The following is a 26,212-nucleotide window of genomic DNA, read 5'->3' on the forward strand; positions in this document are numbered from 1 at the left end:
GGTGGGTGGAACCTAGCGTCCAGCTAGGCGGAAGGGCGGAGCTTCAGGTCTCCATGGAGGCGGCTTCTCCTAGCAACTCGACGGGCGTTGAGCGGAGCCGCTGACCTGATGGACGCCGACAGCCTCCTGCTGTCTCTGGAGCTGGCGTCCGGCAGTGGGCAGGGCCTCAGCCCGGACCGTCGGGCCTCGCTGCTCACGTCTCTTATGCTGGTTAAGCGCGACTACCGCTATGATCGGGTTCTCTTCTGGGGCCGCATCCTTGGCCTCGTCGCCGATTACTACATCGCGCAGGGCCTGAGTGAGGACCAGCTCGCACCGCGCAAGACGCTCTATAGGTGAGGAGGCCCCCGGGACGGGCTCCCCAGAGGGTGGCTACCTGGAGGCAGGGCGGGGTGGGCGGGTCGTAGCAATTGAAAGGGGCGGGGCCCATGGGGCCAAGGGAGGTGTGGGCGGGATCTGAGATGAGTGGAATGGGGGAGAGCCTGGGGGGCGGGCCTGGGGACGGTCAAGAGGTGGTTGAGGGAAAGGGCGGGGATGGGGATGGCTCGGAGTCTGAGGCTAGGGCGGAGCCTGAGGGGGCGGGGCAATGGACGGGCGATGTCCCGGAGGGCGGGGCCTTGCGAGAGCTTGTTCTCCGCCTGAGGAGGCCAAGAGAAACTTACATGCGGATGGGTTTATAAGAGAGACAGGGCCAAGAACGCAGGCGAAGCAGTGGGAAGGTTTCTGGAAAATGCGGACCTGGAGAAGAAGCCAGGTTCCAGCCAAGTGCTGGGCCTGGCTCAGTTTGGAGAAGGCCCAGTTTGGAGAAGAGTCAGACGCCAGAGGGAGAGGGTGGTGCTCTTTGATAGAGGTATCTGCTCTGCAGCTGGAGGCGCTTTTGGAAATAGAGAACGAATGCGGAATGGGGAGAGAGCTGGGGAAAATTCCCTGGTCACTACCATACAGGACCATCCAGCTATTTATTTATTTATTTTTGTTTTGAGGCAGAGTCTTGCTCTGTCACCCAGGCTGGAGTGCAGTGTCGCTATCTTGGTTCACTGCAACCTCCGCCTCCCGGATTCAAGCGATTTTCCTGCCTCAGCCTCCCAAATAGCTGGGATTACAGGCACGTGCCACCACACCTGGCTATTTATTAATTATTATTATTGTTATTATTATTATTATTATTTTAGACGGAGTCTCGCTCTGTCGCCCAGGCTGGAGTGCAGTGGCTCGATCTCGGCTCACTGCAAGCTCCGCCTCCTGGGTTCACGCCATTCTCCTGCCTCAGCCTCCCGAGTGGCTGGGACTACAGGCGCCTGCCACCATGCCCGGTTAATTTTTTTTTTGTATTTTTAGTAGAGACGGGGTTTCACCGTGTTAGCTAGGATGGTCTCGATCTCCTGACCTCGTGATCCGTCCGCCTCAGCCTCCCAAAGTGCTGGGATTACCCACCGCGCTTGGCAATTATTTATTTGTTTATTTATTATTTTTGTAATTTTAATAGAGACAGGGTTTCACTATGCTGGTTAGGCTGGTCTCGAACTCCTGGCCTCAAGTAATCCACCCGCCTCGGCCTCCCAAAGTGCTGGGATTACAGGCGTGAGCCACCATGCCCGGCCAGCCTCTTTTTGACTAAAGGGGAGCTTACTACCTTACAAAGCAGTCCATTCGGCCAGCCTGGGCAATATAGCAAGACCTCATCACTACAAAAAAAAAAAAAAAAAAAAAAAAAGGCAGGGTGTGGTGGCTCACGCCTTTAATCTCAGCACTTTGGGAGGCCGAGGTGGGCGGATCACGAGGTCAGGAGATTGAGACCATCCTGGCTAACGCTGTGAAACACTACTGAAAATACGAAAAATTAGACGGGCGTGGTGGCGGGCGCCTGTAGTCCTAGCTACTCGGGAGGCTGAGGCAGAAGAATCACTTGAATCTGGGAGGCGGAGGTTGCAGTGAGCTGGCATCATGCCACGCACTCCAGCCTGGGTGACAGAGTGAGACTCCGTCTCAAAAAAAAAAAAAAAGAAAAGAAAAAGGAAAATTTGCAGGGCATGGTGGTGCACACCTGTAATCCCAGCTACTCGGTAGGCTGAGGTGGGAGGATTGCGCCCGAGAGTTCAAAGCTGCAGTTAGCTATGGATCACTACTGCGCTCCAGCCTGGTGACAGAGCGAGACCCTGTCTCAAAACAAATAAATAAATAAATAAACAAACTTTAAAAATAAATAGGCCAGCAACGGCCTATTTATTTAGGGAACAGTTAGACAAACTTGTTGGCTGGGGAAGGCTCAGAGTGTTTGGGAGAACAGTAGTATGATGTTGTGTAGAACTGGTTCTAGAGGCAAAAGGATATGGGTCTTTGTTCATAGGCCATGAGGAGCTACTGAGGGGCTTGCAAGAAGAGCCTGCTCCGATCAGAGTGGGCAAAATGGCCTGAAAGTGTGGTGAGCACTGTGGTTAGGAGTCCATTGTAGTGTCCATATGAATGAGGCCTGAAAGGAAGAGGTATCCGAGGGAATGCAGAGGAGGTGATGGGTTGGAAAGATTTAAGTGCTAGAATTGTCAGGACATGTAACTCATTGAATAAGGATGGTTATAAAGGAGAGGTTAAGGCTGACCCCTCCTAGCTTAGGCAGCCGAGTAAGTTAAGTACCAGCACCACTCAGTAGGAGAGAATTCAGGGGCAGGACTAGGGAAGACATAGTGAATTTGATGTGAGGTGCCTGAGTTACAAGGTGTTAAGAAGGTATATTAAAGTACAGATGTAGAATACAGAAGAAAAAGTTGAACTGAAGATAGAGATTTGGGATTCATTTCATTTTATTCTATAAGCATCTGCTGAGCACCTACTATGTGCTACCATGTGCTAGGCATTGATTTAGGCACCAGGAGTTCAGTGGTAAATGAAATCCTTGTCTTTATGGAGCTTACATTGTAGTGTGTGTTTAGGGGGCAGGGAACGGAAGATAGACAACAGCTGAACACACACATCTATTAGATGTCAGATGATGTTAAAATCTAAAGGGGATAGAGAATACAGGATGGGCCGGGCGCAGTGGCTCATGCCTGTAATCCCAGCACTTTGGGAGGCAGAGGCAGGTAGATCACCTGAGGTCGGGAGTTCGAGACCAGCCTGACCAACATGGCCTGACCCCATCTCCACTAAAAATACAAAATTAGCCAGGTGTGGTGTTGCAAGCCTGTGATCCCAGCTACTTGGGAGGCTGAGGCAGGAGAATCGCCTGAACCCAGGAGGTGGAGGTTGCGGTGAGCTGAGATCGCACCATTGCACTCCAGCCTGGGTAACAAGAGCGAAACTCCGTCTCAAAAAAAAAAAAAAAGAATACAAGATGGGGTACTATTTTAAATAGTTTGGTCAGGGATAGCCTCTTTGATAAGGTCACATTTGAGAAGACACCTGAAGTGACTGAGAGAGTGAGCTATGTAAATATCTGAGGGAAGAGAATTCTAGGCAAGTGCAAATGCCCTGAGGCAAGTGTGTGCTTAGTGTGTTTGTGGAACTGCATAGAGACTAGTGTGGCTAGAGAAGAATAAGTGAGGGGAGTGTTGTAGGATACAAGGTCAGAGAGGTGAGGAGTAGGAAACAATCATGCAGGGCCTTGTGGGGCATTGTAAGACTTGGCTTAATTGGAAGCCATTGGAAGGTTCTGCAGAGGAGTGACATGACAGCTTAGGTGTGAACAGTTGGGTGGGGACTAGTCCAAAGGGGGAATAGATGTGGAGGCAGGGAGACTAGTTAGGAGTCGATGGCAATATCTAGACAGTAGGGGATGGTGGCTTGGGCCAAGGTGGGAGCTGTGAAAATGGTTGGATTCTGGATACAGACTAGGCAGTAGCTGGGGCTCTGGAAGGCGGGTGGGTAAGATTGCAAAAAGAAAAGAGGGGTGAGAATGGGTCCCTGGAAATACTTAAGGCCCTGGAGGAGCGGGAAGGGAGATGTCAGAGGAAATAGAACTGGAGATGCATTTCTTGGCCGTTAGGTGTCAAGGATGGCCTTCTCCCAAGCAGTTTCTTGAAGTGGTGGGGCAGAAATCATGGCACAGTGGGCGGAAGAGTGAAAAGGAAGGGGAGGAAAGGCCCCCACAGGGCAATTGTTGTTCTGAGATTATTGTTGAAAGTTGGGAAAGAGGGAGGGAAGGACAGGAACAGCATTTCTAGAAGGACATGGATTTGGAGGGTTGCTGTTTTAGTAGGCTGAGCAGTTTTTTTTGTTTTTGTTTTTTTTGAGATGGAGTTTCGCTCTTGTTGCCCAGGCTGGCTCACTGCAACCTCTGCCTCCTGGGTTTGAGTGATTCTCCTGCCTTAGCCTCCTGATTAGCTGGGATTACAGGCGCCCGCCACCAAGCCCGGCTAATTTTTTTGTATTTTTAGTAGAGACAGGGTTTCACCATGTTGGCCAGGCTGGTCTCGTGTAATCTGCCCACCTCGGCCTCCCAAAGTACTGGGAGTACAAGCGTGAGCCACCGCGCCTGGTCAGCTGAGCCGTTTTTATGTTAAGGGGGAACTGGTGGAGAGTGAAGGGCAGGAGGATAAGCAAAGACCAGGCTGGGGACCTAGGCCCAGGGTATATTTGAGAGGAGTGGGAAGGACCTCCTCTCCCAGCAGAAGGAATTGAGAAAGAAGGAACCAGTTGGGCCTGGTGAGTGCTCCCGAAGGCCTCAGAGGAGAAGTTCTTGAGCATAGGCTGGGCATTCCTGAGAAATGGGAGGAAATGGTTGTGCTGTTGACTCAGTGGGCAGGCTGAGCATGAATTTAGGGCCCACCAAAACATGGATCCACACAACTGAGGAAAGTTCAGCTACCAGAAACTCATCCGGAATTTCATAGTCCGGATATCTAGGAAGAGGCTCATTTAATTTCAGCATACATGGAATGAATGAAATTGAATCTGTTTATTACATATGAGGAGTGGGTTCACCATTGGCACTTGGGGCTTCTTTTAGACAGAGTCTTGCTCTGTCACCCAGGCTGGTGCAATCTCGGCTCACTGCAACCTCCGCCTCCCTGGTTCAAGCGATTCTCCTGCCTTAGCCTCCTGAGTAGCTGGGACTACAGGCATGTGCCACCATGCCCCGCTAATTTTTGTATTTTTAGTAGAGACGGGGTTTCACCATGTTGGCCAGGCTGGTCTCAAAGTCCTAACCTCAAGTGATCCGCTCACCTCAGCCTCCCAAAGTGCTGGGATTACGGGTGTGAGTCACCGTGCCCAGTCAGCACTTGGGGCTTCTAACAGTCTCACGACAGCACTGGGAGGAAAGGTGGCCATTTCAACAGCTTTTCCTGGGCCTAACCCACTAGACAGAAGGGAAGATAATAGGAATAGTGGGTGAGAAGGGAGTTGGAATCCAGGGGTGATGTGAATATTGTTGGCAGCCTGAACTGCACAGAGTGGAGCCTCTTGCCCCCTGCCACAGAGGAGATGGTGGCGCAGTCGTCTGTGGTGAAGGGCCGCTTCATGGGGGACCCATCATATGAATATGAACACACTGAGCTGCAGAAGGTGAATGAAGGTGAAAAAGTCTTTGAAGAAGAAATAGTGGTGAGTGAAGAGGAGAGCAGGAGGAGGGCCTAAAAGAGAGCCTGGGCTCATCCAAAACCCAGCCCAATAGAAATTATGGCAACAGGCCGGGCACGGTGGCTCACACCTGTAATCTCAGCACTTTGAGAGGCTGAGGCGGGCGGACCATGAGGTCAGGAGATCGAGACCATCCTGGCTAACACAGTGAAACCCCGTCTCTACTACAAATACAAAAAATTAGCTGGGTGTGGTGGCAGGCACCTGTAGTCCCAGCTACTCGGGAGGCTGAGGCAGGAGAATGGCATGAACCCGGGAGGTGAGCTTGCAGTGAGCTGAGATCGCGCCACTGCACTCCAGCCTGGGCAACAGAGTGAGACTCTGTCTCAAAAAAAAAAAAAAAAAGAAAAAGAAAAAAAAAGAAATTATGGCAACAAACACGATCATTATCTCCTTTTTTTTTTGGGACAGGAATATCACTATGTTACCCAGGCTGGTCTCAAACTCCTGGGCTCAAATAATCCTTCCGCCTCAGCCTCCCAAGTAGCTAGGAGTGCAGGCATGAGCCAGCATCCCTGACGACTAATGTTATTATTATCTTTGTGACACGTTGGTTATTGGGTACCTGGGTGTGCTAGGCAATGTGCTACTGTGCCTGTATCATCTCATTTCATCCTTAAAACCCTATGGAGTTGGTTTCCAGGTGGTAGAGAAGAGGACACTCTCCTACCAGTTCAGAGAGGTTAAGTGATGTACCCAAGGCCACACACAGCTACCTCCTAAGCAACTGGATAAAGGCAGTGGGTAGGCTCTGGGGTGGGGACTGGGAAGAGGGGGTGCTCTGCGCTGTACTCTGGGGTCAGGGAATGTGCACAGGCTCTTATATTTTAGTATCAGTTTTCATTTCACAAAATAATAAATCCGCATGTACAAAATTCAAAGGTACAAAAAGGAATATAGTAAAGTTTTGTCCCATCTCTGTCCACCAGTCACACAGGTCCTCTATTTAGGGGACATTAACTCTCTCTCTCTTTCTTTCTTTTTCTTTTTTTTGAGACGGAGTCTTGCTTTGTTGCTCAGGCTGAAGTGCAGTGGCGCCATCTCAGCTCACTGCAACCTCTGCCTCCTGGGTTCAAGCAATTCTCCTGCCTCAGCCTCCCGAGTAGCTGGGATTACAGGTGCCTGACGCCACACCCAGCTAATTTTTGTATTTTTAGTAGTGACGGGGTTTTACCATGTTGGCCAGGCTGGTCTCGAACTCCTGACCTCAGGTGATCCAACCGCCTTAGTCTCCCAAAGTATTGGGATTACAGGCGTGAGCCACCGCACCCGGTCTGACGTTAACTATTTTGCATGTGCATGTGTGTGTACATATGTGTACGTGTGTGTCTAATTTTTCTGCTCCAAGTAGAGTCTGGATCAGAAGCTTCACCATGTCCTAAGAGTTAGAAATGTAGGATCTTGGGCCCCAGCATCAGGTATCTGCCTTTTAAAAAATCCCCTGGGCATTGGCCAGGCACGGTGGCTCATGCCTGTAATCCCAGCACTTTGGGAGGCTGAGGCGGGTGGATCACGAGGTCAGGAGATTGAGACCATCCTGGCTAACACGGTGAAACCCCGTATCTACTAAAAATACAAAAAATTAGCCGGGTGTGGTGGCGGGCGCCTGTAGTCCCAGCTACTCGGGAGGCTGAGGCAGGAGAATGGCATGAACCCGGGAAGCAGAGCTTGCAGTGAGCTGAGATCGGGCCACTGCACTCCAGCCTGGGCGACAGAGTGAGACTCTGTCTCAAAAAAAAAAAGAAAAAAAAAATGGCAGCATGTTATACACATGATTCTGAACCTTGCTTTTTTTCACCTAATGATATATTTTGGAGATCTTTCTATATCAGTGTCTTAAAGAGCCTTCCCATTCTTTTTTTTTTTTTTGAGATGGAGTCTCGCTGTCACACCCAGGCTGGAGTGCAGTAGTATGATCTTGGTTCACTGCAACCTCTGCCTCCCGGGTTCAAGTGATTCTCCTGCCTCAGTCTCCCAAGTAGCTTGGATTACAGGCATCTGGCACCACGCCTGGCTAATTTTTTTTTTTTTGGTTAATTTTTATATTTTTAGTAGAGACGGGGTTTCACCATATTGGCCAGGCTGGTCTCCAACTCCCGACCTCAGGTGATCCGCCTGCCTCGGCCTCCCAAAGTGCTGGGATTACAGGCGTGAGCCACCATGCCCAACTTCCGTTTTTTTTTTTTTTTTCACCATTGTGGGAATGTACCATAATTTTCCCAGTGTCTTATTTATGAAAATGTAGATTTCGAAGTTTTATTTTATTTTTATTTGTTTTTGAGACAGAGTCTTGCTCTGTCACCCAGGTTGGGGTGCAGTGGCACGATCTTGGCTCACTGCAGCTTCCATTCCCTGGGCTCAAGTGATCCTCCAGCCTCAGCCTCTCAAGTAGCTGGGACTACAGTGCATACCACCATACCTGGCTAATTTTTGTATTTTTTTGTAGAGATGGGGTCTTGCTATGTTGCCCAGGCTGGTCTTAACTCCTAGTTTCAAGCAATCCTCCCACCTCAGCCTCCCAAAGTGCTGGGATTTACAGGCATGAGCCATTTCATCCAGCTGCTTTCCAAGTTTTAGTTCTAACAAACAGTACCATAATAAATGACCATATAGCTGGGTGTGGTGGCTCACGCCTGTAATCCCAGAACTTTGGGAGCCCAAGGCGGGCAGATCACGAGGTCAGGAGTTTGAGACCAGCATGGCCAACATAGTGAAACTCCGTCTCTACTAAAAATACAAAAAATTAGCCAGGCACAGTGGCGCCTGTAATCCTAGCTACTTGGGAGGCTGAGGCAGGAGAATGGCTTGAACCCGGGAGGCAGAGGTTGCAGTGAGCCAAGATCGCGTCATTGCACTCCAGCCTGGGTGACAGAGCGAGACTCCGTCTCAAAAAAAAAAAAAAAAAAAAAAAAAAAAGACCATATAGACATCATTTCCATTGTGTGTAATTCCTGGGAAAGTCAATTCCTGGAAATAGACTTGCTAAGTTAACAAGTAAGGAGCCTATGTTTTGAAACAATACAATCCCAGAATTCAAAGCACAGCTGTTGCACTTGAAGCTGGGTGATGCCGAAAGTCTGAGTCTAGGTCTGTGAGCCCTCAGCTGCATCCTCACCCACTCCTACCTGATTGACTTAATCTTCCTGAGCCTGTTTTTTTTTTGAGACGGAGTTTTGCTTTTGTTGCCCAGGCCAGAGTGCAATGGCGTGATCTCGGCTCACTGCAACCTCCGCCTCCCGGGTTCAAGTGATTCTCCTGCCTCAATCTCCTGAGTAATTGGGATTACAGGCATGCGCCACCACACCCTGCTAATTTTGTATTTTTAGTAGAGACAGGGTTTCTCCATGTTGGTCAGGCTGGTCTCAAACTCCCGACCTCAGGTGATCTGCCCACCTCGGCCTCCCAAAGTGCTAGGATTACAGGCGTGAGCCACCGGGCCCAGCCGTGAGCCTCAGTTTTATTATTATTTTTCTGTAAAATTGAGATAATTGTATTTACTTTGCAGGCTTGTGTGGATTAAATGAGGTGACATATTTAAAGACACTGGCCTCAGCACTTATTAAAGCTTAGTTTCTACCTTTCTTTTGTAAACCATTCAGGTAGGCCGCCCATGGCAAATAGGTGGCTCCGTGACTCTCTAGGGGCCTCTGTTGACACGCATTCTCTGTCGAGCTCTTCCACAAAATCTCTATGAAATCCTTTTGTTCAGGGTTGCCCTAGATAGTAATTGTAACTAAATTTCATCTGTGTAAAAAGGGTATGATATGGGGAAATGCTTGCAAAATAATGTTAAACTGAAGAGAAGGATATGAAACAATATAAACTGTGACTCTAATTTTGCTTTAAATATATGCATAGAGGGCTGGGTGCTGTGGCTCACCCTATAATCCTAGCACTTTGAAGGCTGAGGCAGGGAGACTGCTTGAGCCCGGGAGTTGGAGATCAGCCTGGGCAACATGGAGAAATCCCATCTCTACCAAAAATACAAAAATTGACTGGGCGCGGTGGCTCACGCCTATAATCCCAGCAGTCTGGGAGGCCAAGGTGGGTGGATCACCTGAGGTCAGGAGTTCAAGACCAGCCTGGCCAACATGGTGAAACTCTGTCTCTACTAAAAATACAAAAATTAGCTGGGTGCAGTGGTGCACGCCTGTAGTCCCAGCTACTCAGGAGGCTGAGGCAGGAGAATCTCTTGAACCCAGGAGGTAGAGATTGCAGTGAGCTGAGATCCCTGCACTGCACTCCAGCCTGGGCGACAGAGCAGGACTCTGTCTCAGAAATAAATAAATAAAAAAAATAATAAAAAAAGACAAAAATTAGCCAGATGTGGTGACATGTGCTTGTACTCCCAGCTACTCAGGAGGCTGAGGTGGGAGGATCATCTGAGTCTGGGAAGTTGAGGCTGCAGTGAGCCATGATTGTGCCACTGCCCTCCAGCCTGGATGATAGAGTGAGACCCTGTCTCAAAACAAAAACAAAATGACAGCAGCAACAACAACAAAACATGAAGAAAGTATACCAATATGTTATCAGTGATTATCTTTAGGAGGTAGGATTGTAAGTGGTTTTTAATTCTCTTTGGTATGTCTTTCTATATTATCCAAATATTCTACAGTGAGCATGATTACTTTTATATTTTAAAAAGGCAAAATAAGCAACATTTAAATATGCTGATAGGATGGTATGCCTCTGGAAGAGTACATGAGAAACCTTCAATGGTGGTTGCCCCCAGTGAGGGCAACTAGGGTCTCAGGGACTGGGGTGAGAGAAAGACTGATTTTTTTTTTCTGTAGTTTTGAATATCATACCACCTGTATGTATTACGAATTAAAAAATAAATAAAAAGAAAGGAAGAAAATCTTGATAGGAAGGAAGGCGAGGGCTTGCCCAGAGTGATCTGTGTGGCCCTGGTGTCCACTACACTGCAGTGGTGCGGGTGAGATGGCCATGCAGAGGGACCTTGCGCCAGGGTGGATGGGCACAGTGCCCTGGCAGGGGGGCTCCTCTCCTGTCTCCTCAGGTCCAGATCAAGGAAGAGACCCGCTTGGTGTCTGTCATTGAGCAGATTGACAAGGCTGTGGCCATCATCCCCCGAGGCGCCCTCTTCAAGACCCCTTTTGGACCCACCCATGTCAATCGGACGTTTGAAGGTGAGTTCTCTGGGGCCCTTCTCAAGGGCTGGGGGTATCTTTTCCCAAGCACAGTAGAACATATGTCTGGGAGTCCAGCAGGGGGACTTACACACTTTATCAGAGAAGGAGTAGCTGTGACCTTATCACCTGGGAGGGTGTGCCCAGTGACCTGGTACCAGTGGTCGGTATGGGCTCCCCATCTCCTGGCCCCTGACTCTCTTCAGTTTGAGGAGTGGGAGAGCATATAGTCCCTTGGTCCCAGGGCTTTACATGGGTCTGGGCTACCTGCCTTTTCCTATCTCCTTCCTCCTTGGACTTCCTTCCTTCCTTCCTTCCTTTCCCTTCTTTCCCTTCTTTCCCTCCTTCCCTCCCTCCCTCCCTCCCTCCCTCCGTTTCTTTCTTGATGGTGTTTTGCTCTTGTCATCCAGGCTGGAGTGCAGTGGCACAATCTTGGCTCACTGCAACCCCTGCCTCCTGGGTTCAAGCGATTCTCCTGCCTCAGCCTCCCGAGTAGCTGGGATTACAGACACCCTCTACCACGCCCGGCTAATTTTTGTATTTTTAGTAGAGACGGGGTTTTGCCATGTTGGCCAGGCTTGTCTCAAACTCCCGACCTCAGGTGATCTGCCTGCCTCGGCTTCCCAAAGTGCTGGGATTACAGGCATGAACCATCGCGCCTGGCTGGACTCTCTTTATGGCAGGATCTGGTCCGAGTTTGGACTGAGGGAATGCTAATCCCTTTCCTTCCTTTAGCTCTCTGACAGTGGTTGACAGGGTCTTTTGTAAGCCCTACCATGTGGTCCCAGTGCAGACAGAAAGGGGGCTGGGGGGTTTTGGGCTAACCATCATTTTCCTGCCTGCCACCTCTTTCTAGGACTGTCCTTGTCTGAGGCCAAGAAGCTCAGCTCCTACTTCCATTTCAGGGAGCCTGTTGAGCTAAAGAATAAGACCTTGCTTGAGAAGGCTGACCTGGACCCCTCCCTGGATTTCATGGACTCCTTGGAGCATGACATTCCCAAAGGTAATAGTCCATTACCTGGAGGCCATGGGATCTGTCCTCAGGCCATAGCAGTGGGCCATGCCACCTGCCATTTTCCTCTGAGACTGGAACCAAGGGCCTAGTGGGAATTGGTGGTTCACCATGGGTTTTTGAGGGTGGAGCTTCCCCAGGGCCCAGCTTATAGTACACACTGATGAGTGTTCTTGAATTACAAAAGGTAGGATTGTTTTCCATATGCTTTCACAGAGAGGAGGTATCTCAATGTCTCTTGATTTTTGTAGCAATCTTGAATGGGGGCAGGTTGGGAATCTTCTCCCAAATATCCCTGAAAATACTAGCCATACTTACATCTCAACTGTTACTTTTGGGATTCTGGGATTTAGGGACTGGATATAATGCTTGGCCCATAGCTGGTGGTGCTGATCCCATTTCCTTCCCTTGAGCATCTCTGGTAGAGAAGAGCATGTCCTTGGATGCTATGACCCAATTCAGGTTCCAGGCTCTAGGCCATCGGGGGCCAGGCCCAAGGCACAGACTCAGCGCCCCACTTCTTTCTCTTCCCTTGTTGGGTGTTCCTGAGAATGAGAGGGATCTAATGATGATGATGGCAATGATAATGACAACAATAACAACTAACTCATGAAATGTGACACTGCTTATCATGTGTCAGGCACCGTACTCAGCTCTTGCCATGCCTTATCTCATTTTAATCTTCACAGCCAGCCTATTATTTTTATCCCCATTTTACAGATGAAGAAACAGGGGCTCAGAGAGTTAAACCCAAGGACACAGTAAGTGTTAAAGTGTTAGACTCCACAGTTGTGGCATGAACTGGATTGTTAAGTAAACAATAGTTTAAATGACAATAGGAACCACAGGACAATAGTCACCCACACCTCTAGGGGGAAACACTTCTGAAGAGCAGCAAGCGACCCAACTGGAGGGTATCTCAGGATGGGGATGGGGATGACAAGGGCTGTGGAATCAGACAGGCTGGGTTGGAATCCTGAATTGGCCACTTACTAGCTGTGTGACTTCATGCAAATCCCTCCATTTCCCTGTGCCTCAGTTTCCTCATTTCTAAAAAGGGGAGAATTGATATTTTCTACCTCATTGAGTTATGAGAATTAAATGGACTACTCCTATACCACCCTGAATGTGCCTAGTCTCTTCTGATCTTGGAAGCTAAGCAGGGTCAGGCCTGGTGAGTATTTGGATGCAAGAATTAAATGAGTTAACTCATGCACAAAATGCTTATAACAGTGCCTAACACATAGTAAGGACTCAAATGAAAATGAACACACCAGCCGGGTGCGGTGGCTCACGCCTGTAATCCCAGCACTTTGGGAGGCCAAGGTGGGCAGATCACTGGAGGTCAGGAGTTCGAGACCAGTCTGGCCAACATGGCAAAACCCCGTCTCTACTAAAAATAGAAAAATTAGCTGGGTATGGTAGCGCACGCTTGTAAACCCAGCTACTCAGGAGGCTGAGGTAGGGAGAATTGCTTGAATCTGGGAGGCAGAGGTTGCAGTGAGCTGAGATTGCGCCACTGCACTCCAGCCTGGGGCAACAGCGCAAAACTCCGTCTCAAAAAAAAAAAAAAAAAAAAAGAAAAAAAAAAGAAACGAACATATCTCAGAGATATTGCAAATTTGGTTCTTGACCACCATAATAAAGTGAACATCGCAATAAAGTGAGTCACACATTTTTTGAAAAGTTGTGTTTGTACTATACTATAGTTTGTTAAGTATGCAATAGCATTGTGTCTAAAAATGTTAAAAACAATTAAAAATTCTTTATTTCATAACAATACTAACGATCACCTGACCCTTCAGCGAATCATAATCTTTTTGCTGGTGGAGGGTCTTTGCTCTGTCGCCTGGGCTGGAGTGCAGTGGCGCAATCTCGGCTCACTGCAAGCTCCGCCTCCCAGATTCATGCCATTTTTCCTGCCTCAGCCTCCCAAGTAGCTGGGACTACAGGCGCCCGCCACCATGCCTGGCTAATCTTTGTTTTTGTATTTTTAGTAGACGGGGTTTCACCTTGTTAGCCAGGATGGTCTCAATCTCCTGACCTTATGATCCGCCTACCTCGACCTTCCAAAGTGCTGGGATTACAGGTGTGAGCCACCATGCCCAGACATGCCCAGCTAATTTTTGTATTTTTAGTAGAGATGGGGTTTCACCACATTGGCCAGGATGGTCTCGATTTCTTGACCTCGTGATCTGCCCGCTTCAGCCTCCCAAAGTGCTGGGATTACAGGTGTGAGCCACCAAACCTGGCTTACGTAATATTCTTAATCCTTTGTTATTCTCATTTCAACAATGTTCACAGCATCTTCACTAGGAGTGGGTTCCATCTTAAGAAACCACTTTCTTTGCTCATCTGTAAGAAGCAACCCCTCATCCATTCAAGTTTTATCATGAGGTTGCAGCAATTCAGTCACATCTTCAGGCTACACTTCTGAATTCTAGTTCTTTTTCTTCTTCCACCACATCCACAGTTACTTCCTCCACTGAAGTCTTTTTTTTTTTGGAGATGGAGTCTCGCTCTTGTAACCCAGCCTGGAGTGCAATGGTGTGATCTCGGCTCACTGCAACCTCCACCTTCTGGGTTCAAGCAATTATCCTGCCTCAGCTTACTGAATAGCTGGGATTACAAGCACCGGCCACCATGCCCGGCTTTTTTTTTTTTGAGACGGAGTCTCGCTCTGTCGCCCAGGCTGGAGTGCAGTGATGCGATCTCGGCTCACTGCAAGCTCCGCCTCCCGGGTTCATGCCGTTCTCCTGCCTCAGCCTCCTGAGTATCTGGGACTACAGGCGCCCGCCGCCACGGCCGGCTAATTTTTTGTATTTTTAATAGAGTTGGGGTTTCACTGTGTTAGCCAGGGTGGTCTCAATCGCCTGACCTCGTGATCCGCCTGCCTCAGCCTCCCAAAGTGCTGGGATTACAGGCGTGAGCCACCCCGCCCGGCCCATGTTCGGCTAATTTTTGTATTTCTACTTTTTACTTTTATTTTTATTTATTATTATTATTATTTTTTGAAATGGAGTCTCACTCTATCGCCCAGGCTGGAGTGCAAGTGATGTCATCTCAGCTCACTGCAACCTCTGCCTCCCAGGTTCAAGCGATTCTCCTGCCTCAGCCTCCTGAGTAGCTGGGATTACAGGTGCCTGCCACCATGCCTGGCTAATTTTAAAAATATTTTTAGTAGAGACAGGGTTTCACCAAGTTGTCCAGGCTGCTCTTGAACTCATGACCTCAGGTGATCTGCCCGCCTTGGCCTCCCAAAGTGTTGGATTACAGGCGTGAGCCACCATGCCCAGCCTGGCCTTTTTTTTTTTTTTTTGAGACAGAGTCTTGCTCTTTTGCCCAGGCTGGAGTGCAGTGGTGTGATCTCAGCTCACTGCAACCCCCGCCTCCTGGGTTCAAGTGATTTTCCTGCCTCAGCCTCCTAAGTAGCTGGATTACAGGCATGCGCCACGATGCCTGGCTATTTTTTGTATTTTCAGTAGAGATGAGTTCACCATGTTGGCCAGGCTGATCTTGAACTCCTGACCTCAAGTGATCTGCCCACCTCAGCCTCCCAAAATGTTGCGATTACAGGTGTGAGGCACTGTGATTGGCCCTCCACTGACGTCTTGAACCTGTCAATATCATCCATGAGGGTTGGAATCAACTTCTCCCAAACTCCTGTTGATGTTGACATTTTGACCTCCTCCCATGAGTCATGCATATTCTTTTTTATTTATTTATTTATTTATTTATTTATTTTTTGAGACAGAGTCTTGCTCTGTCACACAGGCTGGAGTACAGTGGCATGATCTCAGCTCACTGCAACCTCCACCTCCCGTGTTCAAGCGATTCTTCTGCCTCAGCCTCCCGAGTAGCTGGGACTACAGGCGCCCATCACCACACCCAGCTAATTTTTTGTATTTTTAGTAGAGATGGGCTTTTACCGTGTTAGCCAGGGTAGTCTCAATCTCCTGACCTAGTGATCTGCCAGTCTCGGCCTCCGAAAGTGCTGGGATTATAGGTGTGAACCACCGCACCTGGCCGAGTCATGAATATTCTTAATGTCATCTAAAATGATGAATGTTTTCCAAAATGTTTTAAATTTACTTTGCCCAGATCCATCAGAGGAATCATTATCTATGGCAGTTATAGCTTTATGAAATGTCTTTTAAAAATAAGACTTGAAAAGTGAAGTCACTCCTTGATCCATGGCTGCAGGATGGATGTTGTGTTAGCAGGCAGGAAAACAACATTAATCTCGTTGTACATCTCCATCAGAGCTCTTGTACATCTCCATCAGAGCACAACATTAATCTCGTTGTACATCTCAATCAGGTGCATTGTCAATGAGCAGTAGTAATTTGAAAGCCATCCTTTTCTCTGAGCAGTAGGTCTCAAAAGTGGGCTTAAAGTATTCAGTAAACCATGCTGTAAACAGACATGCTGTCATCCAGGGTTTGTTGTTCCATCTATAGAGCACAGGCAGAGTAGATTTAGCATAATTCTTAAGGGCCCTAGGATTTCCAAAATGGTAAATAAGCATTGGCTTCAACTTAAAGTCACCAGCTGTATGAGCCCCTAACAAGAGAGTCAGCCTGTTCTTTGAAGCTTTAATGCCAGGCATTGACTTCTCTTTAGCTATGAAAGTCCTAGATGTTTGGCTGGGTGCGGTGGCTCACGCCTGTCATCTCAACACTTTGGGAGGCCGAGGTGGGCGGATCACCTGAGGTCAGGAGTTTGAGAGCAGCCTGGCCAATGTGGTGAAACCCCATCTCTACTAAAAATACAGAAATTAGCCGGGCATGGTGGCCTGCACCTGTAATCCCAGCTATTCGGGAGGCTGAGGCAGGAGAATTGCTTGAACCCAGGAGGCAGAGGTTGCAGTGAGCCAAGATTGTGCCAATGTACTCCAGCCTGGGTGACAGAGCGAGACTCTGTCTCAAAAAAAAAAAAAAAAAAAGAAAAGAAATCCTAGATGGCATATTCTTCCAAGAGAAGGCTGTTTCATCTCCATTAAAAATCTATTGTTTAGTGTAGCCGCCTTAATCAGTGATCTTAGCCAGGTCTTCTGGTTAACTTGCTGCAGCTTCTACATTAGCATTTGCTGCTCCACTTTGTACTTTTATGTGACAGGGACAGCTTCTTGCCTTAAATCTCATGAACTAACATTGATTGATTGATTGACTGAGACAGAGTCTCACTCTGTTGCACAGGCCAGAGTGCAACAGCGTGATCATGCTTCACTGTAGCCTCGACTTCCCAGGCTCAAGTGATCTTCCCACCTCTGCCTCCTGAGTAGTTGGGACTACAGGTGTGTGCCACCATGCCTGGCTTATTTCTTGTAGACACAGGGTCTCCCTATGTTGCCCAGGCTGGCCCCAACCCCTGGGCTCAAGCCATCCTCCTGCCTCAGTCTCCCAAAGTGCTAGGATTACAGGCATGAGCAACCATGCCCAGTCAATGAACTAACCTTTGTTAGCTTCCAACATTTCTTCTGTAGCTTCCTCACCTCTCAGCCTTCATAGAATTGAAGAGAGTTAAGGCTTTGCTCTGTATTAGGCTGTGGCTTAAGAGAAGGTTGTGGCCGGTTTGATTTCCTATCTAGACCACTCAAACTTTCTACATATCAGCAAGAAGGCTGTTTCACTTTCTTTTTTTTTTTTTTTGAGACGGAGTCTTGCTCTGTCGCCCAGGCTGGAGTGCAGTGGTGCAATCTCGGCTCACTGCAAGCTCTGCATCCCAGGTTCACGCCATTCTCCTGCCTCAGCCTCCTGAGTAGCTGGGACTATAGGCACCCGCCACCACGCCCAGCTAATTTTTTGTATTTTTTAGTAGAGACGGGGTTTCACCATGTTAGCCAGGATGGTCTCGATCTCCTGACCTTGTGATCCACCTGCCTCGGCCTCCCAAAGCGCTGGGATTACAGGCGTGAGCCACCACGCCTGGCCGGCTGTTTCACTTTCTTATCATTTGTATGTTCACTGGAGTTGCACTTTTAATTTCCTTCAAGGACTTTTATTTGCATTCACAGCTCAGCTGTTTGGTATAAGAGGCCTATCTTTCAGTCTATCTCAATTTTTTTAATTTTTGGTTTTAGAGACAGGGTCTTGCTTCGTCACCCAGACTGGAGTGCAGTGGCATGATCATAACTCATTGTAACTTTGAACTCCTGGGCTCAAGCAATCCTCCTGCCTCAACCTCTTGAGGAGTGTAACAGCACACGCAATAGGTGTGTGCACCATACCTGGCATTTTTTTTTTGTAGGGATGGGGTCTCGCTGTGTTGCTCGGGCTGGTTTCGAACTCCTGCACTCAAACAGTCCTCCTGCCTCAGCCTCCTAAAGTGCTGGGATTACAGGGATGAACCACCATGCCTGGCTCTATCTCAGCTTCTGACATGCCTTCCTTACTAAACTTAGTCATTTCTAGCTTTTGATTTAAAGTGAGAGGCGTGAGATTCTTCCTTTCACTTAACACTTAGAGGCTATTGTAGAGTTATTTTATTTTTTATTTTTTTTGAGACAGAGTCTCACTGTGTTGCCCAGGCTGGAGTGCAATGGCATGATCTCAGCTCATTACAACCTCCGCCTCCCGGGTTCAAGCGATTCTTCTGCCTCACCCTCCTGAGTAGCCGGGATTATAGGCACATGCCACCATGCCCAGCTAATTTTTGTATTTTTAGTAGAGACAGGGTTTCACCATGTTGGCCAGGCTGGTCTCAAACTCCTGACCTCAGATGATCCACCTCCCTCAGCCTCCCAGAGTACTGGGATTACAGGAAAGAACCAATGCGCCCAGCCTCTGTAGAGTTATTAATTGGCCTAATTTCATGATTGTTGTGTCTCAGGGAATGGAGGAGAGGGAGAGGGCTGGGAGAAGTCAGAAGACACACATTTATCAATTAAGTTTGCCATCTTAAATGGATGTAGTTCGTGGTGCCCCAAAACAATATCATAGTAACATCAAAGATCACTGATCACAGAACACCATAACACATATAATAATAATAACAAAAAAAAGGGCTGAGTGTGGTGACTCATGCCTGTAATTCCAGCACTTTGGGAGGCCGAGGTGGGCGGATCACTAGAGGCCAGGAGTTTGAGATCAGTCTGGCCAACATAGTGAAACCCCATCTATACTAAAAATACAAAAATTAGCCAGGTGTAGTGTGCACACCTGTAGTCCCAGCTACTCAGGAGGCTGAGACATGAGAATCACTTGAACCTTGGAGGCAGAGGTGGCAGTGAGCCGAGATCACGCCACTGCACTCCAGCCTGGGTGACAGAATGAGAATGTCTCAGAAAAAAAAAAAAAAAGAGTTTGAAAAATTGTGAAAACTACCAAAATGTGACACAGAGATACAAAGTGAGCACATGCTGTTGGAAAAATGGCACTGATATACTGGCTTTACACATGCAAACCTCCAATTTATAAAAACTGCAGTGTTTGTGAAGAGCAATATATCAAAGTAAACCTGTGATGATGATGATGATTATTATTATTATTTTGAGACAGAGTTTATTTATTTGAGACGGAGTTTCTCGCCCAGGCTGGAGTGCAGTGGCATGATCTCAGCTCACTGCAGCCTCTGCCTCCCGGGTTTGAGTGATTCTACTGTCTCAGCCTCCTGAGTAGCTGGGACTACAGGCGTGAGCCACTGCACCTGGCCTTATTATTAATTTTTTTAGTGGCAGAAAGTCCTTAGAGATGAGTTGGGGCAGGCCTAGGAGGGCCTAGAAGGCCAAGGCAGTAGAAGCTGCTGGTGGCTTGTGAGCAGGTCTGTGACAATAAGGCAGTGGTACACAGGTGGAGCGAGACAGGGCAAGGCAAGCCAGGAAGCATGAGGCCATTTCAGGGCTACTGCAGTGCCCCAGGGGCCAGACAATGGTTCTGAGTGGGTAGGAGCTGCCACCAAGGAGTGGCCATTTGGGCTTCCATCATACAGGAACATCTGAGTCAAGCTACTGTGAGCAGGGCCAGTGCTGTAGTGACAGAGAGGAGGGTCTCCAGACAAGTAGGGGGATATGAAGAGGGTCTATAGGGGTTGGGGCATTTCTCGCCCATCAGACATACTTCTCAGACTCCCCTCATCTCCTCCATCTCTGCTCCCAGACTTGTCAGGAGGCTGAGGGTGCTGTACGTCCCTTGTTGACAAAGGGAGCCTGGAACGGCAGTGGTGATGGAACCTCAGAGCCAGGGGCTGAGGGGTGGGCCTACAGAAGTTCTCTTCATTCCCCTAATCTGAGGGCAGCAGCCCTGTCCCCTGATTCAGGGTGTGTCTGGGAAGCCCTTTGCAGCCTTCTTACCTGCAGCTGGATGCTCCAGAATCAGAAGATGAAACTCTCCTTTGTGCTGGGTGAGAGGGGCTGGTGCAGTAGTGCTGCTTTGCCCATGGAGCCTCATCCACTGTGCAGCAAGAGGGGTGAAGAGGATGATAGAGCTTCTGCAGCCAAGACCAAAGCCAGCTAGATGGGGTGGGGCCCAGCAAAGTCTTCCTAAGGGAACACCATCAGCCCTATCTGCCCTCTGCTGTCTCGGGTAAGGGGGACCCTGGAGGCAGCTGTCTTTCCTTGCAACATGAGAAGTAAAATGTGGAGCTTTGGAGTCTTCCTAAAGGCTGCTGGGGTTGGGGCTGGGCAAGGTGGCCCATGCCTATAATTCCAGTGCTTTGGGAGGCCAAGGTGGCAGAATCGCTTGAGCTTAGGAGTTTGAGGTTACTTGTGATTGGCCACCATTGCACTCCAGCCTGGTGAGCCACTCTGATGTGTCCAGTTGGCAAGTGAATTCATCAGGCCTATGGGAGGTGTGGCATCTGGGCCTGGCAGGTGGGTGAGCTGCAGTGACCCAAGGCCCTAGGCATCCTGCCCTGATGGTGACCTCAGGGCTGCAGGATCAGCTGCTGGCTTCACTTCCCAGTCCACCCCACCATGTTGCTTTATGAGCTGGAACCTTGGAAGCTGAGGACTCCTGGCATTTCCTGGGCATGTGGGCCTCAGGGGAGGGATGCTCCTGGCCTTACCTTGGGAAACCTCCCCATACTCTTCAGGTCCTTCCTCCTAGAGCCACTACTACCAGTTTTTCTTTCTTTCTTTCTTTTTTTTTTTAATTTGACAGGGTCTCACTCTGTTGCCCTGGCTGGAGTGCAGTGGCCAGTGGGATGATCTTGGCTCACTGCAACCTCCGCCTCCCAGGATTAAGTGATCCTCCTGCCTCAGCCTCCCGAGTAGCTGGGACTACAGGTGTGGACCACCATGCCTGGCTAGTTTTTGTATTTTTTGTAGAGATGAGGTTTCACCGTGTTGCCCAGGCTGGTCTTGAACAACTCAGCTCAAGGGATCCACCCACCTCAGCCTCCCAAAGTGCTGGGATTACAGGCATAAGCCACCGTGCCCAGCCTAGGCCCACCTTTTTCTCATGATGGTTTGATGAGGGTCATGGCGATGGAGTGGAAGTGTGGATGGTCACAGGAGAGCGGACAGCTCTGATTTTCCTCCCCGGTCCCCTTCCTTATCAGCTAGGAAAAGAGCAGTCTGAGCTGCTTGGAGGCTCCCCTGCCAGGCAGGCAGCAGCTGGGCTGGGCTGCTAATTGGGGCCAAAATCCCAAGGAAGAGTTCCCTGGGACACCAGGACTGGCTGGAGGGATGGGATTTGGCAGCTGTTTTCTGGCCAGTTAGGATAACTGTTTCCTTTCAGGGTCTGAGGCAGTTGTTCAGGGTGACTTCATGTGGCTTCTGAGCAGGTGTGGTTTTGGTTGGCCCTGTTCCTGGGACTCCTGCTCTGTGTCCATGAGGTAGGCCAACGACTCCGCATCTTGTCCCTTGGCCAAAGTGACAAGAGACACCTTGGCTGAAGAGAGGAGTGGGAGAGCTGTTGTCCTCATGAGTTGTCATGCCGTGTCCAGGGATCTGCAAAGTTCCATGGGAGTGGGTAGCTGGTTCTGGGGTGGCAGGACCATCCTCCTGCCGGATCCAGGGTAATGACTAAGAGTTCTCTGACCTTGGGCTGCAGCCAGGTGGCATAGATGCAGCCGTGGGTCAGGAGGCTATATATATACATATATTTGAGACAGAGTCTCGCTGGAACCTCAGCTCATTACAACCTCTGCCTCCTGGGTTCAAGCAATTCTCCTGCCTCAGTCTCCCAAGTAGCTGGGATTACAGGCGCATGTCACCACGCCTAATTTTTGTATTTTTAGCAGAGATGAGGTTTCACCATGTTGCCCAGGCTGCTCTCGAACTCCTGACCTCAGGTGATCTGCCCACCTCAGCCTCCCAAAGTGCTGGGATTACAGGCGTGAGCCAGCACGCCCGGTCAGGAGCCTAGATTCCTAGGTAGTATCTTGCCATTCGATGCTCCCTGAACATCCACTATATCAGCAAATAGCCACTGAGCAGCTACAACAGGCACCTGTGATGCCCTTGGAATAAGAAAAACACCTCCCTTGCCTCAGAGGTTTGGGAAGATCAAATGAAACAGAGGATGGGAAAGGGAAATGTAAACTAGAGGGTGCCTTGCAAGCATCGGTGTCCTGGGAGGTAAAGGAGGAGGGCTGGAGGGCCACTGCTCCTCTCCTTGCTCCACTCTGGGCTGGTGCAAAGGTCTCAGAATTGCCAGGTGCACACAGGCTGGGGCTCCTTCCCAAGCAATTCCTCAGCAGCAATGCTCAGTTCAGGCAGCAGAGGGCAGCAACGCGCCTGCCTGCCTGGCTGCCTACCTGGAAAGCAGCCTTTGAAAACTGCTGCTGGTGGTGGTTGAGGACCGGGAAGGGGGCGAGTGAGGCGGGCATGGGCGCGGGGGGGGGGGGGGGGGGGGGGAACATGGTGCCCAGGGTCAGCCTTCCCTTCGGGATGTGCGCAGGTGGCTCTTCCTGCCCCAGTTCCTTGGAAGCCTGGCTGACAAGTGTTCAGCCTTCTGGGCCACGGGGCCTGCCTTTGCTACTCGATTTGATACGGGTCTGGCAGCCAGAGGTTTCTCCCTCCTCCTCCTCCTCTGTCCTCAGGCCTCTAGGGGGTATATGATTCTTGTGGCCCTTGTAGGGGATGGGGGTGCCTCTCCCACTGGGAACCCATGGCCATTTTTTTTTTTGTATGTGACAAAAATTTTGTTGGTGCTCATCTGAGAGGGTTTGAGCCATCTGTTGCCCCTGGACAGCCCTGGTCCCCAGCCTGGCCTACTGTCCCTCGATCTTAATCCCAGAGCTGCCTTTCTTCCAGGATGGCAGGAGAATGTAATTAGAGTAAGTACGCCCTAGCCTGAGGTTTCCATACTAGCAAGGTGGGTGAGACCCTGTGGGCCCAGGAAACCCAGGAGGCCCCCCTCCTGATTTACCAACCTGTACCCATCACATCCTCAAAACACAGCTTCTGGAGAAGAGTGGCTGCTAGGGGGCAGGAGGGATTTGGGGAGAGAAGAGAGAGCGGGGGCTGTGAACCTGCAGCACCAAGTCTGCAGGGGGCTTTTCCCCGAGTCCTGGAGGCGGTGACAGCAGCTGGCTGGGCTCAGCCTGTTCAGCAGTTGCAGTAAGAAAGTGGGTGAAGGTGACAGCAAGTGCTTGGCTCTTCAGGTAGATGCTACGTGACTCCTGGCACGTTGAGTCTGTGTGTTTCCCGGGCGACCAGCTGAGCCAGGGACGATGAGAGGACAGGAGTGTGACAGGAATGCGAGGGAGGGAGGCAGTGCTGTTTTCTGGCTGGCCCTACATGCCGCTACCGTACTCCAGCAGCACCCTCCCGCCTGCGCAGCATTGCCCCCTGCCAGGCGGGGGCACTGTATTTCCCTAGCCCCCCTGCCAGTTTCTCCTTGCTCTCTGGGTAGGAGCCCCTGCTGATAGGCCTAGGCCACTTCGTCCAAGAACACTGCCCCCCGCCCCCTGCATTATTTACTGGAGGCAAGAGGTGGCCAAAGCCTAGGCAGGCAGGCTGGTGTGAGGGCAGGGCAGGACCAAGCCCTTGCCCAGGCATGCCAAGGTGCTGGCAACAATGAACTGACAAGGGTCTAGGTTGGAGGACTCCAGGATTCCATTTTCTCCAGGGCAGCACCTAGCCCAGGCAGGCTGCAAGCTGCCCTCCCTCAGTAGGCAGATAGAGATGAGGCAGTCTGGTCTTAGTTCAAGGGGCTGAGGGACTGTGTCTTTATGGAGCCTGGTCCCTGACGATACTCTAGGCTGGTGGGGTGACCAAGGGAGGGAATCGGATCTCCCTGGGTCTGTGCTTCTTGTCCAAGGCTGAAGCAGTGGAGTTGGAACACTCTGTCCTGTTGGACCCCCACCCTCATCAATCCTAAACAATCTGTTTTCTGGAGATGCATGACCAGGAAAGTACCAGGCTAGGGACTCTCAAACTCTGAGGGCAGGTCTGAGAGGCAGAGGACCTCAAGCACCCAGAGAAAAGTTTTAAGAGTCAGGGGCAATACTCCTTCTCAGGGGCAGTGTTCCAGCCGGAGCCCCGCTAACACAGGGACACTACTTTCTTCTTGATGTTGTCCAGCAGGCACTGTGTGGGCTGGAGGGGGCTGACATCATCCTTTGCATGGGCGATGGCACTTGGTGCTGGCCACTGCACAGTGCTAAAGTGAGCTTTGCGATTGGCTTCTCCCTGAGCAGGACCAGGGACAGCCAAACTATATACGCCCAGAAAACTTTGGTTTTGACCTAGGCAGGCGGCTGCACCCTGAGTAAGGGTGCATGAGCTGCCATGAGGGTCAGGGGTTCCTGGCAATCAGGTTTCTTGGATGCAGGGTGGCCCCCAGTGGGTGGGCACTGAGTTGTGAGGCTGCAGGGTGTGGAGTGACTAGGGTGAACCATGGTTGGAGGTGGCCCGTGGGAAGCTGGGGCAGCAGGAGCCAAGCAGCCAGGCTGAGCTGGCAGCTGATGAAGGCCTCAGAGCAGCTCTCAGCGCATGGCTGGCTGGTCCAACACCAAAACTTTCAAAGCATTTGCCTTTCTGGCAGGGCCTGGAGCAGGGCTGTGGCTGGGCCGGGAGAGGCCTCAGTGCGCAGGGGAATAGAAGCCCCAGATCTGCATCCAGAGGCGATTTTCCCAGGCTCCTTCCTCCCACACTGTGGCTCCCTCCCTCGGTTCTGGAGCTTAATCAGGCCCTTCCAGCCAAGTCCTCATGGCTGCACGACTCAGCCCTGAGCTGGGCTGCTCCTGTGTGGGGAGGCAAAAACCAGGGCAGAACCTAGGACAAAGGCTCATTAGGGGGAGCCCAAGTCCCCTCCCACCAAGGATGGCTCCCAGTCTACCAGCTGCCAGAAAGGGCCATTGAGCTAGGAGGCCTGAACTGCCCAAATTTCTATTTGAGCCTTCCTTTCCCGGTCTGGTCTAATCCAACTCAGGAGAGGCTTCAGGAAATGAGGAAGACACAGCAAAATGGCAAGTAGCGGCAAACCACACTAGAACTGGTGACTGCACTGGGTATAGTGTGGGAGGAGCTGGTGTCTCCCTTGGCCCAGCCCAACTCCCCTCTGCCTGTGGATTGGATTCAGCCTCCTCCCCCACTCAACCTTTAGCTAGACTTGCTGACAGGAACAAAACAGACTGGTTTGAGTTTCACCTCTTTTCATTTCCTTTGCCCTCCCTCTGAAAGTGGTTTTAATGAGCAGTGAGATGGCTAAAAGGGCTGGGCGTGGTGGCTCACATCTGTAATCCCAGCACTTTGGGAGGCCAAGGTGGGAGGATCGCCTGAGCCCAGGAGTTTGAGACCAGCCTGGGCAACACAGTGAGGCCCCATCTCTACAAAAAATCAGAAAAGTTAGCTGGGTATGGTGGTGCATGCCCATGGTCCCAGCTACTCTGGAGGCTAAGGTGGGAGGATTGCTTGAGCCCAGGAGTCAAGACTGCATTGAGTTGTGATTGCACCACTGCATTCCAGCCTGGGTGACAGAGTGAGACCATGTCTCTTAAAACGAAAAGAATAATGGCTAAAAGACAATCAGGGAGTAAAGCATCTGGAGAATTAAATGGTCTCTCCCCAGTGGAACCATAGCACCTGGGCCTGGCTGCCCAAGGAGCCAGGGGCCACAGCATGAAGGGCAGAGCTGTGGCTCCAGCAGCACCAGGCCTCACCTCCTGCCTGTCTCATCTCAGGGTCCTGGAGCATCCAGATGGAGAGGGGCAATGCCCTGGTGGTGCTGCGCAGCCTGCTCTGGCCGGGCCTCACCTTCTACCATGCTCCCCACACCAAGAACTATGGCTACATCTACGTGGGCACTGGCGAGAAGAACATGGACTTGCCCTTCATGCTATAGAATGGGAGCCAGCCTGGATGTTTTTAAACAGAGTCTAAACATGATTTTCTTAAGCTTCAGTGAACTTGGCCTGCCTGTTCTGTCCTATCTTCTTAACTCCACCTCCGTCTGGTTCCAGATTCTGAAAGGCCCACTGAGCCAGGGAGCTCATTTCTAAACCAAGTGGCAGAGGGGTTGGAATGTGCTAATGAAAGAGATTCTAGACAACGATGGGTGGAAATGGCTGTGGGAGAAGGTGACAACCA

The 26,212-nt window shown here is 50.2% G+C and overlaps 1 protein-coding gene across 5 annotated transcripts; it reads left to right on the forward strand.

The window, feature by feature from the left end:
- Nucleotides 1-26,026, forward strand: RSPH9 (radial spoke head component 9). 5 transcript variants are annotated; one of them, XM_016955587.4, is made up of 6 exons: nt 38-335; nt 5,373-5,538; nt 10,595-10,724; nt 11,581-11,727; nt 21,414-21,510; nt 25,807-26,026. In XM_016955587.4, the coding sequence occupies exons 1-6, from the start codon at nt 109-111 to the stop codon at nt 26,003-26,005; spliced, it is 966 nt and encodes a 321-aa protein (XP_016811076.2). In that variant the 5' UTR covers nt 38-108; the 3' UTR covers nt 26,006-26,026. The 5 variants fall into 5 exon arrangements, with proteins under 5 accessions (XP_016811077.2, XP_063669115.1, XP_016811078.2 ...); XM_016955588.3 differs by lacking the exon at nt 21,414-21,510 and having other exon boundaries at nt 1-335; XM_016955589.3 differs by lacking the exon at nt 5,373-5,538 and having other exon boundaries at nt 33-335; nt 10,570-10,724.
- Nucleotides 26,027-26,212: the final 186 nt, after the last annotated feature.

Source organism: Pan troglodytes, chromosome 5 (genome assembly GCF_028858775.2).
Source record: "Pan troglodytes isolate AG18354 chromosome 5, NHGRI_mPanTro3-v2.0_pri, whole genome shotgun sequence".
NCBI lineage: Eukaryota > Metazoa > Chordata > Mammalia > Primates > Hominidae > Pan > Pan troglodytes.